Source organism: Oratosquilla oratoria, chromosome 4 (genome assembly GCF_046742065.1).
Source record: "Oratosquilla oratoria isolate Oo_2021 chromosome 4, ASM4674206v1, whole genome shotgun sequence".
Classification (NCBI taxonomy): domain Eukaryota; kingdom Metazoa; phylum Arthropoda; class Malacostraca; order Stomatopoda; family Squillidae; genus Oratosquilla; species Oratosquilla oratoria.
This window is the reverse complement of record NC_134780.1, coordinates 77,587,824-77,605,279: the sequence shown is the minus strand read 5'-3', so window position 1 is coordinate 77,605,279 and position 17,456 is coordinate 77,587,824. Positions and strand designations below refer to the sequence as shown.

The window sequence follows — 17,456 nt, the reverse complement described above, 5'->3', positions numbered from 1 at the left end:
CCTTTGGTATATGTATGTATGTCTGTATATATATATATATGTATATATATATATATATATATATATATATATATATATTATATATATATTCCTTTCCTTTCCTTTCTTGTATCACTTTTCCTACCATTTATTTATTTTCATAATGGGCACTTACAGTCTAGTCTGGACCCAGTGGGTGGCAATTTCCTATCAGTGGGCAGAACTTTTGCTGCCTGATCAACTCACTAGTGTAGGTCATGATGTGAATAAATTGGCAGTTACATTTTCCAACATGACTTCAGGCCTAGCTCCAAGAGAAAGATAACTTTTTTGATACATAATTTACATTATTTATTGACCCATGATTTCTTTGATAAACTTCCAGCACAAGTTCATCCATTGTTTTTTTCAGTCATAGTGACAGCAGTGATGGAGACCTTGGGGACATGACTCCCTGCAATGCATCTCCGAGCATTTCTGCACTCCTGTTCCGCCCAATCCGGCAGCCTAATTATTTAGAGGATACTTGGCGAGCACACTTACTATCCCTGATGGCCTCGCCTGATACTTCCACCATCCTTCATCCAGCTACCACCTGCTGTCTGTTCAACACAGTCTTCACAGTGAGTGGGCCATCATTAACATAATTTGCAATATTTGTTTTGCATAGAATAAGTAGGTAATCTTAATGATAAAGTTGAGTAAGTGGAGATAGTTTATCTGTATACCAAGAGATTTTTTTCCCCCTTGTACGGGAGGTTGCCTAGTCAGAGGCACTCACCCATTCCCACCCATTCCATTCCCCTCCACCATCCACATAATTAAATGTATAGCTAGTATTGCTTATGTGATATAATGAGATGGTTGAGTGGAGTCAAAAACACGTAGAACGGTGTACAGTACCTATCATATTGATATAATTCTATATGGGATTTTGGTTTATGTGTGCAGGTGTCCTGTTGGGGTGGGGAAAAGCCTTTTGGTGTATGTATGTATGTATGTATGTCTGGGTAATGCTAGGATTGGGTGTTTGATGTCCTCTGTATGATGATTGCATCTGAGGCAGTTTGTCTCTGTGGCCAGGCCTGTTCTTTGTTGGTATTATTCTGGTGTTGGATGGTGACCTGAATCCAGTCACATCAGTGTGGTTCTTGCCTCTCTTGGGGTAATTCTTTTCTGTAGATGTGGAGAGGTATAAAGGAGTATGGTGGCAAGTCTTAAGTGCTTGTTTTATGATCTGAGTGCCTCAGTATTTTTGTATGGACAAATTATGTGGTGCAGATAGTAGGAGGTAGATGTTTGAGTAGTAATTTGTTTTTTCAGTGGGTTGTCCTTATGGTGAGTAAAGAGATTGTTGCCTAAGATTGAGACCTCTTGCATAAAAATATGTTTGTAGTTTCATGTGGTCTTCTATGGGGATAGTTGTGGTGTCTGTATGCAGATGTTCTTTTGGGGTGCTTTTGGTGCATCTTGTTATTCCACATACTTTGGTTTGTGCAGTTTGTAGTGTCTTTTTCATGGTTATTAGGAATCCAGCTGGGAAGCTTGCTGGTTGAGTGGGTTAGGGCGTCGTTACTTGCGGCAAAGATCGAGAGGGATGGCGGTTCGAATCCTGTCACCAGCGAAGTTGAACCAAGGGCATGGTTCATTAAATTCCACACTACAAAGCCCTCTGCGAGGGACACTGTCCTAGCCTTCCTATGGGGGGGGGGAGTTTGTGACATTAAACCATATCAATCATCAGGAATCCAGCTGTGGAGGCTTAGTGTGATTCTCAAGAACTGTTGGTAGACAAAGATTATTTTCCTCCTGCTGATCAAAAACCATGTTTGCTACTTATTGTAGTATATTTGTTTTGTTGATTGTCATTGTCATGTTCTTGATGTATGGGCTAAAGGACACCCCACTATCAAAAATGGGGCCTAGGTTCAAGATTTTAGTTTTTTTACAGTGGAAGGATTTAGCCATCCAGTTTTACTTTTTGATAGTTCTTTGATTCATGAATGTCTGGGAGGCCTCCATTCTCTTTTGTCTAAGCCATTGTTCTAGTTTTATGTGAGTGGGAATGATTTTATGCCTTTTCCTTTTTGGCTACCTCCCTTGTAAGGGGGAAAAAGCCTTGGTATATGTATGTATATATGGTTGTTGCCAACAAGTCTAGTTTGTCAAAGTATGTTTAGTTGTTCTTAGCTGCTGTTTTGTAGTTGCTCTGCCAAGTTTTTAGACATGATTGTCAAAAAGTAGTGAAGGGTATATATGTATGTAGACGTGATTATGTCATTCACCTTGAGTATTTTTGTAGATGAGTTAATTTTCATCTTTTTGATCTACATGCAGCTGTAGAAGTCCACATAATGTTTATATGAAAGCCCAATATATATCTATAACAGGAATGTGTGACCAAATTTGGAGACCTGGTGCTTGAAGGAACTCGATACTTAGGGGAAGGTGGAGAGATGGTAGCAGGGGCTTCCAACTTCATTCAACATTTAGAGGTAAGAAACTTGCTAGAGATGAGTTTTCAGATATTGGAGATAAAATTATTACATATATCTTATTATTTTAAGCCATGTTCAAGTGTGTGTGTGTGTATACACACACACACTCGCACAGCTTTGACTTGGCCAACCCCCACCCCTTTATAAGGGGAAAAGGTGTTTTAGTGTTTATGTATATATGTATTTACCTAAATACAATTAAGTAAATACACATACATACATATTAAAGCCCCTTTCTCCCATATGAAGGGAGTTTGGCTAAGTCAAAGCACACACTCACATCATATACAGTTCAAGTTTATTCAACTACCTGTCCCATATCTGCACCTCATTGATGAAGGGTCACCTTGTTCCCTATTGCACTGCTTGGGTCAAAGGCAGGGCAGAAAGGCACAGCTCTTCCACAGAAGGAGCTGGTTTATTCCACCACTTCATCATATGTTGACCTGCCCTCATCTTTCACCCATTACAATTTATGAAGTAAACAAGAAGAATGTCCCTTTTGGCAACACCATCCCTTCACCATTCAGTCACCCCCCATTAACTCTTCTTTTGCACTCTCACTTTCCAGCTCAACAGACATCCAATGTGCACCTGAAACCCTCATCACCCCACCCATCTTCCTCATTCTTGGCCTTCCTCCTTTCTGCACTCTCTTTACTGTTCTTTCCTCGTTCATTCTTTCTGTATGCCCAAACCCCCTTAGCAGTCTTTGATCTACCCAATCCATTGGCTCCCTTCCCACCCTTGTTCTCTGCCTCACCTCCCCATTTCTCTATCCATTCTTGTAATGCTTTTCGTATTTCTTAAGCACTTCATCTCAAAACATTTAGTCCCCTCATCTCTACCTCCCCTATATTCAACGTCTGTACTCCATATAGTGTCATGGATGCAATCACTCCTTCATGCTCTTTGAATACTCTGAATTTGTCCCAGTACCTATTTCTCATTTTACTTGTCATTCCACCCACACATTTTTTTTATGACTTAAAAATAGATCAATTATACCATTATTTTCTGGTTATTACATAGGTGATGTCTGGTGTTGCCCCTCTTCCATATGTGTATCTTGATTCGACACTCATAAACCTCACACACCAAAGCCAGAGATTCAGGTCTTCCATTATTGCCATTAATGAGCACCTTGACACATACTTGGACAAAAAGGAAAGTGCTCTTGTGGTGAGTACAAGTCATGTGACTACATATTGTTTGGTTCTATTGCCTTTTTGTATGTATATAATGCAATTACATCCACTGGAATGATAAAAACAGTGACTATAATATATTTTTGTTAGTGAATGGAATTTTGTATAGGTAGAATCAATGTGGTATATTAATCAAAATAAGGATTCTAAACATAAAGGAAAAAGTAGATGCCATCAGTGTATGAGTTTGGTTTCTTGAATATACACATACTTGTTTTATATACATATATATATATATATATTTATGTGTGTATATATGTATGTATGTGTGTACCAAAAAGCCACCCCTTATAAGGGGTTGACTGAGTTAAAGCAAACATCAACCTTACACCCATACCAGACCCATCACTTATCACACTAATTTGGCTTAGAACTGTAATGTGACTTCTTTGCAATGATTGTAAATAGTTATTTTAAAGATTAAATTCTCCCAATGCACTAGACCTCTCCAATACAACCAATAAGCAACATCCCCAGTCATAACATTGTACTCAACTTCTGTTCAAGAACAAACAACATAAGAAACTTCTTGTGATCAGCGTACTACTGAAACATTTTCAACAACCTATCACCTACAACTTAGAATGAAACTATACAAAAATTCATACACACTCAGATCACAAAATAAGTACTCCAAGACCAACTCCTAAACATGATGCTTCACCTAAACCCCCAAACATCAGCCCAATTGGAAAATCTGTCCCACAACAAGGAAGAACCACATTGCATTGAGGTTACCATCCAGCTTAAAACAGTATCATCACAGAATAGGACAGGCTACAGAGTCAAGTTGACCCAGATGCAATCACCATATAGTAAACACAGAACACCCAATCCTACAATGCCATATTTTACCCTTGCATAGACAACAAGACAATAGCTCTTGTAAGAATTATGTGACCCTTGCCAGTTACTTGGGAGCCATGGATCTCTTGAAAGAGGGATCAGGGGCAATGGATTGATTGAATGGCAGATTTTGTTATTGTGATTATAGTATAAGGTATTGTGCAGTTGACTTATAGAAATAACCAAAGTTAAACTTATTTTTTCTCTCACATTATTCAACATTCTAGTGCTTGGATGGGATCAAGTCCACCCTAAAGTTACAGACCCTTGGAGAGAGCCTGCCTGAGCTTTGTGCCGATGACCAACATCTGGACCTGTGTCGCTGCTTCTACAAACTCCATTTTCAACTGTCTTTGCTTTATGACACCTACTCAAAGCTGGTTCTCTCACTACTTCATGCTGCCCAAATTCCTCAGGTATTCTGGCGATTGTTTTGCATCAGTTTTAATTGAAACCTGTAACATAGAATTCTAGATTTATTCTGTACTTTGCGGAATTATGTTGTTGGTCTTTTATTGCAGGCATCCGACCATAGTGTTGAGCTAAGTATGCTACGAGGAAAATTTGTGGCTGCCACAGAGCAGATTGATTCCTCTGCCCCTACTACACCTTTCCGTGAAGACTTACACACACCACCTGCTTCCTCTCAAAGAGATTTACATACCCCACCAGCTTCATTGCCATGTGACCTGCATACACCCCTGACAACTCAGCATGATCTGCCCACTCCACCAGAGGGTTCTCAGCGAGAATTGCATACTCCACCTGGAGTGCCTGTGCGAGAGGTGCCTGAGGTAGGACTAAATAGCTACTGCAGTATAATATGTAAATTTACCTGTTTTGTGCTGTATGTATCTATTTACTTAACTATTGAATCAGCTGTAATGTACAAGAAAGGAACTACATTCGCAGTGTTCTATCTGTTCATCACTATCAGTCAATCTTAACATATATACATATACCAAGGTCTTTTTCCCCCTTACAAGGGAGGTAGCCAAAGTACATACATACATACATATACCAAGGCTTTTTCCCCCATACAAGGGAGGTAGCCAAAAAGGAAAAGGCATAAAATCATTCCCACCCATTCCATCCCTGAATACACTCCACACCCCTCCACCCTCCCTCTCATCTTAGCACCTCCTGGATGACAGGTCATCCCTGCACCTTGACCACTGCACTGGGTCAGAAGCAGTGTCGCAAGACACAGCACATCCACAGCAAGGTTGCTTCATTAAATCGGCGAACCTCCCCTCTCCGTCCCCCCATGCATAAAAGGAGAAGACGGGGAGAAATCCCTTTCGGCTGTGTCAAAAATTTGCTCATACATACTGCCCATTCCACCTCATGCATCACAAACATCATCCATATACAACCATTCTCCATTCACCCCTGTCTTCTGTCCTCTCCTGTCCTTCCTCAACAGACATTCCCCTCTTCCCCAAATCCCCCTTCACCCCATCCATCCACCTCATCCTAGGACGTCCCTTCATGTTCACTCCTTCCACATCTGCCTTCCATACCTCTTTTACTAGTCTTTCTTCACTCATTCTTTCCATGTGTCCAAACCATCCTAATACTCTTTCATCAACCCTATCTCCCAACTCCCTTTCCACCCCTGTTCCACCCCTGTCCACCTTTTCCTGCCACATTTGCACCCAAGTATCTAAAATTATCCACTTCTCCAATCGCTCTCCCGTAATGCTCACTTCCAGACTACTGCCACTTTCACCCCTTGTACATCTCATCACTTTACTCTTACCCACATTTATCTTCAGCTTTCCTGTATCACACACTCTCCCAAAGTCAAAGTCAAAGGCATAAATCCACTCCCACCCATTTCATCCCCACATACCCCAATCCCATTCACCATCCCTCCCTCCCTCATATCTTGCCCACTCCCCTGCCTGGGTCAGAAGCAATGCTGCAAGATCCAAAGCAAGCCGCTTCATTTAATCAGAGACCCCCCAACCCCCTCTGTCACCTCTTTCAGAAAAAGAAGATTGGAGAAATCCTTTCAGGTTGCATCAAAATATCATTCACATGTACTTCCTCATCCCCTACCCAGTCCTTTCCATGCATCACAGCATCATCTATACAACCACTATCTTCTGTCTTCTCCCATCCTTTCTCAACAGACATTCCCCTCTTTCCCAATGCCCCTATTACCCCAAACATCCATCTCATCCTTGATTGTCCCCTCATGTTCCCTCCATCCGCCTCTGCCTTCCTCACCTCTTTTACCAATCTTCCTTCACTCATTCTTTCCAAGTGACCAAACCATCCCAATACTCTTTCATTAACCCTATCTCCCAACTTCCTTTCCACCCTCACTCTCCTCCTCACCTCCTTGTTTCTCACTCTATCCAACCTAACCCCTACTATACTTCTTAGGCATTTCATCTCACATTTAAACTCATCCTCTCTTATGTTCCATGTTTCTGCCCCACACAGTGTTGTTGGCACAATCACCCCTTCATACAGTCTCCCCTTTGCATCCATTCCCAGATGTCTATTTCTCATTACATTTTTTAATCCCCCAAGGCATTTACTTGCTTCTCTCAATCTCCATTCTACATCCACCTCCACTCCTCCCTTTCCTGGCACATTTGCCCCAAGTATTTAAAGCTATCCACTTCCTCCATTCTTTCTCCTTTAATACTCACTACCATTTTGCTGCCACTTTCACCCCTTGTAACATCTCATCACCTTTTACCCACATTTATTTTCAACTTCCTTCTTACACACACCTTCCCAAACTCTGTCACAATAACTGGCTTATCTCCCATTTTTCTCCATTTTCTTTAACCATCTCAAATCCCCTGCCCATTACCTCCCACACCACCCCATCCATATATAAATTGAACAGCCATGGTGACATGACACATCCCTGGTGAAGTCCCACCTTTACCTCAGACCACTCACTCTCTCCATTTCTAATTCAAACACAGGCTCTACTACACTCCTAAAAACTCTTGATGGCTCTTAACAGATTTCCTCCTATCCCATATATCTGCAATACCTTCCACAGTGCCTTCCTGTCTATCCTGTCATAAACCTTTTCCTAAAGCCTTATCACACATCTTCCTTACCACAAAAATTTGATCCATACAACCCGTAACTGTCCTAAACCCACACTGTTCCTCACCAATTACTCCCTCTGTACCTCTCCTAATCTTCTAAATCAAAACCCTCCTTTCATAACCACACTCAACAAACTGATTCCTCTGAAACTACTACACTCACACTTGTCCCCTTTTCCCTTGTAAAGTGAAACTATATATGCACTCCTCCAGTCCTCAGGCACTCCATCCTCTTTTAGACAAACATTAAACAACCTCACCAACCAGTCCACCATCACTATACCTCCCTTTTTTTGACACTCCACATGACACCCATCTAACCCAGGTGCCTTACCTGCTCTCATAATTTTAATAACTGCTTTCACCTCATCTTTCCTTATTTCTCCTCCATTTTCCTCATTCATTGTCATTTTCTTAGTGATTCCCAATGCAACTGACTTTCCCTCCCTATCCTCCTTCACATTTAACAACTCCCTAGATGCTCTCCCCATCTTCCTCTTACTGATGTCTCTTCTATTATCTCTCCATCTGCACCTTTTATCTTTTCTTCTCTACTTGATTCGCCTCCTTTTCCTCTCTTAATTTCCTTCCAAATCAATATTAGCCCAGATATTCTCTTCAAGTTTACTCCATCCACCACTGCCTTCTACACCCCTTTCTGTGAGTCTTTACTGATTCTTACCATATGCCCAAACCATACCAGTATTTGCTGATCACCTCTGTCTGCCACCTTTCTACCTCTGCTCTGTGCCTCACCTCCCCATTTCTTTCAATCTCCATTCTTGTATCTCCCAACATATTTCTAAATGCTTCATCTCAAACATATGTAGGCTTTTACTTTCGGCTTCCTTTGAATTCCAAATATCTGCTCCATACAATGTCATGGGCACATGCACCCTTTTGTATAGTTTTCTCTCTGCATTCATCCCAGATACATATCTCATTAATTTTTTCATTCCTCCCAGACATTGACTTGCTTCCCATACTCTATAATTTATTTCATGCCTTCATTTCCTGCTACAGTAAGTCCTCGTTATACGGTACATTGCGTTCCTGAAAACCTTACCGCAAATTGAAATTACCATATACCGAAGTTCCGAACCCATTATAACATATAATAATAGGATATTGCAGACATATCTTCTCCCTGCTCACTCCTCTCCAAAACACGAGCAGATACCATATCTGTGAATTTTTCTTACTGTAAATAGAATCGAGGGTAGTAATTACCAAATACCGTAACTGTGAATTTACTGGATACAGAATTACCCTATAAGGAGGACTCACTGTACATGCAATCAATAACACCTAGAGCTCTCCTCTTCCTCCATCTTCTCTCTTTTTAAACTTGCCTCAAACTTAATGCCACTTTCTCCTCATGTACAACCTTCCTTTATCCCACATTTACTTTAAGATTCCTCTTTTCATATACTTTCCTAAACTATACCACTAACTGATTCAGTCCCTCTTCTGACTCGGCTAAGAGCAATGTGCAAACAATAACTGGTTCATTTCCCACTTCTTCTTGTATTTCTTCATCTGATATCTGGGGCCATTTTTTCATTAGACAAAGCTTCATTTATGGATGCTGGGCTATGTCAAATTTTTCTAAATATTTTTCTGTTTCCTCTGTCTATTCTTACCATTTTACTTTGTTATTGTTTAATTTTTTTGTGAGCGAGTTTAATTTCTTTTGCAAGTTTTAAGGCACTTTTTTTATTTGGGAAGTGATCAGTGGAAATAGTAAAATTATATGTGGTATGTACACTTGCACTCGTATTTTAACAACATTACATTCTCTCCTTTCAGGATTGGACAGATCAGGTAAATCCAAGCTCACTATTATCTATTCACACCTTCCTGTGGTGCTTGGTGAGAAGTTTTGTAATTATAATGCTTACATGATCATTCTCTTCGTGAGAATACAGACCTCGCCTAAAGTTAATCAAGATCTATTTTGTTACTCCAACTTTAGTCAGATTTGTTGCATGTAACATGCATCAAAATCTTTATTTCTAAGAAATGAATTCCATGCAGCTCCCCCCACCTCTCCCTCAGCACTTTTTATGTTTACCGAACCCATGTGACGTGTAAGCCCATAGTTAATCAGTCACTGTTTATTCTCTATGTTGTGGCAACCACCTTTTCTATTTATGGTAGTATAATTTGCATTTTACTCTACCACCTAATGTCTTCATTTGTAGTTTTGTCAATTCTTTTAACATTATTCATATACTTAAAGCAATACAGCCTTATCAATTACTTTAAGCATTTCTTGTCATTGTACAAAAGATGCTTCCTTTAGTGTATGATGGGACCAGTGATAGGTACCTGTTTTTATGTGGTGATCCTGCAAAATCGGCAGCCATATTCAAGAAACATCAGCCCCCTCACTTCCATCAGGATGTGCAGCCCTGAGGGGCTTACATTTAGTCTCCAGACTGGGCCCAAAATCTTGCTCTGTCCATTTCACCTGTATTTCATACACTTTTTCGCACGTGAAAGCTAACATCTGCCGACAACTCCCCTCCCTTTACCACTTCCTGATGGTGACATAGAAACAGTTCTACACTAATACAACACAGACAACAGCCCAAAGTTTCTTCCCAGAGAGATGTGTTGGAGGGCCTTAGGATCGTTGCCAGTCACCATCAGGGTGCAGGTTTTCCATTTAGTGAGACTTGAAGCAACAATGAATTAGTTTATAGAACTTCATTGTAGCTTCTGCTCTCATTTTTGCCCAGTTTTTCTTTCATTACTCTATATTTTCTTGAGCACCTGGCTTTTTTTTTTTTCTCTCCACCAGAACTTCCTCATAAGTATCATTGTATAGCCATGTATTTGGGTGGTGCTTTGCACCATAGATATTATTCCTATCAAGAACACAGCTAGAAATATAATTGGTGGGTGTTGGGGCACAGTGACTTTCCATGCACTTGTACTGAAAGTGAACTAATTCTTAAAAGGTATGTAAATAGAACTCACAATATATTCTTCCAGTTCTACCAACACCATGGATTAAACAAGTACAGGATTTTGCAAATAAAAGTTATACCCTTGAAAATGTAGAAATTTCTTGATGTGAGGTGGAGGGGGGTTGTTTACCATTGGTTTCTATAGTATCCCATCCCTAGATGCTGACTTATCTTAGTTTATGTCAAAGCAACACCAATAGAAGATCTACAATATGTAACCAAAATCCTCCCCCAGGGAGCAGCACATGAGAAAGTAGGCGCACAATTATATGCAAGAGCCCTCACCTCAACACTAAATCTCTTCATTGTTTGACTTATGGCCTAAATCCATGGCTGGTGTCAGTTTCCTAGAAGCCACAGATCTCCTGGAAGAAAGAACCATGGCAATAGATTGATTATTATATTGATGTACAAAGACCCAAGTCTTGTATGGGTGGCCTGGTTAAACACCTCTTTTACTAATCTTTCTTAACTCATTCTTTCCATGTGTCCAAACCATCCCAATACTCTTTCATCAACCTGATCTTCCAACTCCCTTTCCACCCCCATTCTCCTCCCCACCTCCTCATTTCTCACTCTATCCAGCCTAGTAATCCTTATCATACTTCTCAGACACCTCATCTCAAACACATTCAGATTCCTCCTCTCTTATGTTCCATGTTTCTGCCCCATAAACACTCCTTCATACAATCTCCTCTTAGCATCCATTCCCAAATGTCTATTTCTCATCACACTTTTTAATCCCCTGAGGCATTCACTTGCTTCTCTCAATCTACATTCTACCTCCACCTCCACTCCTCCCTTTCCCGCCACATTCGCACCTAAGTATCTAAAACTATCCACTTCCTCCAGTCTCTCTCCCTTATTATTCACTTCTGATCTGCTGCCGCCTTGTACATCTCATCACCTTACTTTTACCCACATTTATCTTCAACTTCCTTCTTTCGCACACCTTCCCAAACTCTATCACTAACTTCCTCAATCCTTCCTCTGATCCTGTTACAAGCACATTGTCATAGCAAACAACAACTGACTTATCTCCCACCTTTCTCCATTTTCTTTAATCATCTCCAATCCCCAACCCATTACCCTTGCACTTACCTCTCACACCACCCCATCCATATATAAATTGAACAACCAAGGCGACATAACACATCCCTGGCAGTCCCACATTTACCTCAAACTACTCACTCTCTCCATTTCTGATTCTAACATAAGAAATTAATAGAAAATAGAAAAAATAGATAACACAAAAAATTAATAGATAATAGAAAAAATTATTAGATAAAAAGGCTGCATGACTCCAGTCCACATAGATATCACTAAAGCCCCTAAAGAATTTACTATATCAAGTTCGTGCAATCAGTACACCATATAGGATACATACATACATATACCAACAGCTTTTTCCCCCTTACAAGGGAGGTAGCCTAAAAACAAAGGCATAAAAACCATTCCCACCCATTCCATCCCCAATACACTCCACTCCCCTCCACCCTCCCTCCCATCTTGGCACCTCCTGGATGATGGGTCATCCCTGTATCTTTTCCACTGCCCTGGGTCAGAAGCAGTGTCGCAATACACAGCACATCCACAGAAAGGCCACTTCATTAAATCGGCAACCCCCCCTCTCTGTCCCCTCATGCAGAAAAGGAGAAGACTGGGAGAAATCCCTTCGGGATGTGTCAAATTTTTCTCATACATACTACCTCATCCCCCATTCCCCCACCAACTCCACCTCATGTAACACAACATCATCCATATACAACCATTCTCCATTCACCCCATCTTCTGTCCTCTCCCGTCCTTCCTCAACAGACATTCCCCTCTTCCCCAAAGCCCCCTTCACCCCATCCATCCATCTCATCCTAAGTTGCCCCCTCTTGTTCACTCCCTCCATATCTGCCTTCCATACCTCTTTTACTAGTATTTCTTCACTCATTCTTTTCATGTGTCCAAACTCTTTCATCCACCCTATCTCCTAATTCCCTTTCCATCCCTGTTCTCCTCCTCACCTCCTCATTTCTCACTTTAGCCTAGTAACCCTTATCAAACACATTCAATCTCCCTCTCTCTTCCTCTCTTATGCCCCATGTTTCTGCTCCATACAGTGCTGTTGGCACAATCACTCCTTTATACAATCTCCCCTTAGCATCCATTCCCAAATGCCTATTTTCTTAAATTCATATATAATTTGGGTACACACTCTTTCTCCTTAAGGATCAACAATGGATATCTGCAAAATGGATGTCTCCCATACTTGTCAACACCCTCAAGGGGCTGACACTTTGTCTCTGGACTAGATCTATCAACTTCAATTGTATTTCCTACACTTTTACACCTTAAGAGGAAGGTTTTTGTAATGGGTGAGAGGACTGTGAGGTTTATTAGATATGATTGTATGCACTTCACTCATTTTACTAACATATTTAGTTTACCATTTAATGAGAGCAGGGAGGGGGGGGATCCCATTTCTTTTTCATAGTTTTGTTCAGGGACAAAAAATATTGCCAAGTTTGTCTTTGATATACAAGTTAACAATGCTGCTCATATGCCACAAGAAGACATACACACATACACAATCAACCCATTGTCCCAGGTCTCTCTTCCAAAAGACCCATAGGTCCCAGGTAACAATATAATGATTGTTTGCATGTGTATTTACCTACCTAGTTGTATTATACAGGAAGGGGAGCTATGCTCATGGTGACCCGTCTTTGTATCTTACAATATCTAGTTTGTTGTGTATGTGTCTGTCTGTTTATGTGTGATTTACCAGTCTTGGAATCACATGTTGGACTCATGATCACCAGCTGTTACCCTCCTGGATGAGAGATCAGAAGCTCAAATATGGCCTAATCAATGGGTAATGCAGCGACCATACATACAATTCCTTGCCCACCAGAGTTGGAGTGCTGGTTTGCAGTGCAGTAATTTTGAAAAATTTTCAGTCCTGGCCAGAACTTAAACTCAGACCACTGAATTAGCAGTCGAGAACAGTACCACTGTACAGTCAAACTGTGTGTGTTTGTTTGTGTGAGTGATTCACAATGGTCTTGGATCATGTGTTGGACTCATGATCAACAGCAATTTCCCTCCTGGAAGAGCACAGAGCTCATATTTGACCAGTCTATGGGTAATACTGTGACCTTACACATGCATACACTCCCAACTCCCCGCCCATGAGAGTTGGAGTAATGACTTGCAGCACAGCAATACTGAAATTATTTCAGATGTGGGCGTGATTCAAACTCGGACGCTATCACTGTGCCGTCAAGTCATGTATGTGTGTGCATGAGTGGGCAGGCATGCGTGTATGTTTTTGTGTGTAAGTGAGTGATATTTTTTTCCATGGATGTTTATCTTATGTCGTTGGTTTACCCTGTATGTTCATAGTTCATCTCCCTGCAGCACATACAAATTCCTGTGATTTTGTTATCTAATATTGTCTTTATTTCATTGTATTTTCCACCCCTTATTCTCCAGCACATTTTAGTATTCAGTCATCCTTTAACAGAATAAAATTACTATTACTTATTGGTGTTGTATGTGTGTTCTTTGTGAGTTTATTTCTTAATCTTGTGAAATGTAGACATAGTGATAGTAGTCTGTTATCCAGCCCATATTTTGGGGGAAAGGTGGGATCATGTGACTGATGTAGTTGGAATAGATAGTTGGAATTAAGAAAGTGCCACTCCATTATAGGCCTTCATTTTCTTATTCCCCCAGAATTTCTATCTGGTGAAATCCTCAAGTAGTATTGAACTTCAGTTTCTCTTTCTACCAGCCTTATTTTTTCTACTCTTGTTGTTAAATGATGAAATACATTGTTTAGAAATGAGGAACTGCAGTCTCCAATGTTAAACATGGCTAAGCAAAGGTTTAGATTACCTTATTTTGAACATATACAAAGGATTTTTGGTAATTCATTTTGCAAAAACAAGTTTGAACTACATACATACATATACCAAGGGCCTTTTTCCCCCTTACAAGTGAGATGACCAAAGTCAAAAGACATAATTCCACTCCCATTGAATATCTATAGTTTAAATATACATAGGATTGTTAGTAATTCTTTGTGCCATGTTTATCTCAAGGGGGGTGAAGAGCCTGTCAAGTAACCTAATTTCCTTCCTCATTCACCTCATGCCTATCCATCTGTATACCAAATTCTTCCCCTTTGTAAGTGAGGTAGCCAGCCTAGGCATGCACCCACCCCCAACTTATACTATAGAGATACATTAGTATAAAAGTAGTAACAACAAAATGAAACAATGGCAGTGCATATTATGCAAGGCTATCTGCAAGTTTTTCCAGACACTAGACTGGGAAAGGAATAGAACAGCCCTGCAGTGTGGTCAGAAACATTCTACAGTTGTAGCCTGACACTTCCAGTAAAGTAAATTTCAATAAGTAGAGGCCCAATTCTGAGATTTCATCAAATAACACCCACAAAAGGTTATAACACAGACCACTATATACCAGTTATTCATGTTTTACATCTAGACAACTTTGTGTTTACTGGCCTCTTTTCACCTGTATGTTTGGCATTTAGAATGGATTGTCAAAAAGATCTGGAACTGAGAGGGGTTGAGTGTATTTTATATTATAAAATGGTTTAAGAAAGTGCTCTGAAGTTGGTAAAAATAAAAAGATTGGGGATTCTATACAAGTGCTGGAACAATCCCTTTGAAATGTAAACATATATCAAATCACGAGTCCACTGTACACAAATCTTCTTAGTCTCCTTTCAAAATATCTTCATTCAAGTAATTAATGTATTCAAGACCCTGTACATGTCTTCCATATGTCTCTTTAATCCATGTTCAACCTAATATCAATATGTATTGATGGGTAGAAATTTTAATATGGCGCAAGGGACCTCACTTTGTTGTTCCATTCTTCATGCAGAAATAGTTTCCTTACTAAAGTTTAGGAATAAGGCAATATACTTTAGAAATCAAGAGGTGATCATAATACTTCCATTGTGAAAATATAGGAATTATAAACACCCTTAAAGAGAGGTTAAAGAATCATCATTACAGTGTAAAGGTTAGTTTTACATCACATTAATTTAATTTCTCAAGTTCTTTTTCTGAATTATAATGAAGGTTTATTACCATGATATACGTAGGCTGGTGGATAGGTGCATGGATGACCTCTTCAGTAGTATGAGATATTGGATTGCCTTCCTTTCCCTTTACATTCTAACTTGAATGTTTTCCAGGCAGTGCAGGTCCTAGTGTGTAAGAATATTAGGGTTGGATCCTACAAATTTCTTTTGTCGTGGATCCTCCTTCCCAATTGTCACCTTATTATAGTAAGTAAATTAAGCCAGAAGTAGTTTTTTAAAACAGTATTACCTTGAGCTTCTTTTGATATGATAAAGCAGACCACAAAATCTCTCCCCTGAGTGAGAACTTGGCCAACTAAATGGCCATAGCAAGATTTCTTGAAGCTGCAGGTCTTATCCAAGAGAGATTAAGCCAACAAATTGATATATTGGTAATGATTGTTGCCTTGTTTGACAGGACAGGAAACCCACAACCCCACAGTTGTCAGAAATAGTTGTCAAGCCATAGGTCGGGAAGAAATATTGAACTGTTGTTGTTGTCGTTCCCTAGACTGTCTGTCCAAGCAGTCCCGAATATTGAACTGTTGTCTGTATTGTATTAGTGTGGATCTTGATTGGACATCAGGATGGAGAGAAGCAGCTAGTGGAGTCCCACAGGGGTCAGTACTAGCACCCATAATGTTCTTGTTGTAAATAAATGACAAACTGCTCCAGATGCAACCACCATACAGAAGATACAGAATACCTCATATTGCTATGCCCCACACTAACAATCCCCAGACAACAGCACAATATCTCTTCTCTGACTTATAGTTCAGACAAGAGGCTGTTGCTTGTTTTCTGGAGGCCACAAGTCCTCAACGAAAGACCTGGGTCAGTGGATTGATGAATGACAAAACAACTAGCTATACAGTCTGTAACTGGAGCTTAGTGTTGAAAAATCATTTCAATGCTAAGAAATGCCAAGTATTGGAAAAGGCAATTGGCAAAGAAGCCATGAATGGTTTACTCATTGAAAAATTAAACAATTACCAGAGGGGGAGAAAAAAAGGGACCTTGAAGTATTGGTCACAAATAGTTTGTCATCCAATAAACTCATTAACAGGATTTTTGGTGAGATATATAAGCTGTTGATGAAGGTAAGAGTGGCATGTCACATTATGGATCAAGCAATGATGAAAAACACCAGAGATCTGCCCCAGATTACAATAGGCAGCAGTGGTGTGGTCCTCACAGAAAAGAAGATCAAGGTAATAGAAAGAACAGAATCAAAATGGCCCCCATCCTACTACACAGATGAGAGTAGTGCTCAGAGAAAAATATTCGGATTGGAAAGAGGTGATCAGTGGAGCACCGCAAGGATCTGTACTAGCTCCAATAATGTTTGCTATTTATGTGAATGACATGGATGAGGATGTGAAATGTTACATGAGCTTCTTTGCTGACGATGCCAAACTGTTAATGAAAGTAAAAACTGAAGAGGATTGCAAATCACTGCAGGAAGACCTGAAAAAAGTATGGAACTGGAGTCAGAAATGGGAGGTGGACTTCAATATTAAGAAGTGTAGCATAATGGAGTTTGGAAAAAGCAAAAACAGAATATCAGGACAATATGAAATTGGAACCAAGGAGGTAAAGAAGGAGAGATCCGAAAAAGATTTGGGTGTAATTATCTTAAACAACTTGTCCTATGACAAACAGATAAACAAAATTGTTGGAGAATCCTACAACTTGCTAAGATCAATAAAAGTGGCATTTACATATTTGGATGAAGAAATTATTAAAAAAATATT

The 17,456-nt window shown here is 40.0% G+C and overlaps 1 protein-coding gene across 13 annotated transcripts in view; it reads left to right on the top strand.

Annotated features, from left to right (window-relative positions):
• The window catches only part of fry (microtubule binding protein furry), a 478,406-nt gene that overhangs the window by 450,849 nt on the left and 10,101 nt on the right, over positions 1-17,456 (top strand). For 12 of the 13 annotated variants that reach the window (XM_076184431.1, XM_076184430.1, XM_076184427.1 and 9 more), the window contains 6 exons: positions 392-602; positions 2,370-2,474; positions 3,510-3,659; positions 4,759-4,947; positions 5,053-5,325; positions 9,424-9,438. In XM_076184431.1, the coding sequence (XP_076040546.1) occupies positions 392-602; positions 2,370-2,474; positions 3,510-3,659; positions 4,759-4,947; positions 5,053-5,325; positions 9,424-9,438 (943 nt within the window). The remainder of the gene's footprint in view (positions 1-391; positions 603-2,369; positions 2,475-3,509; positions 3,660-4,758; positions 4,948-5,052; positions 5,326-9,423; positions 9,439-17,456) is intronic. The other variant, XM_076184429.1, reaches the window with a different exon arrangement.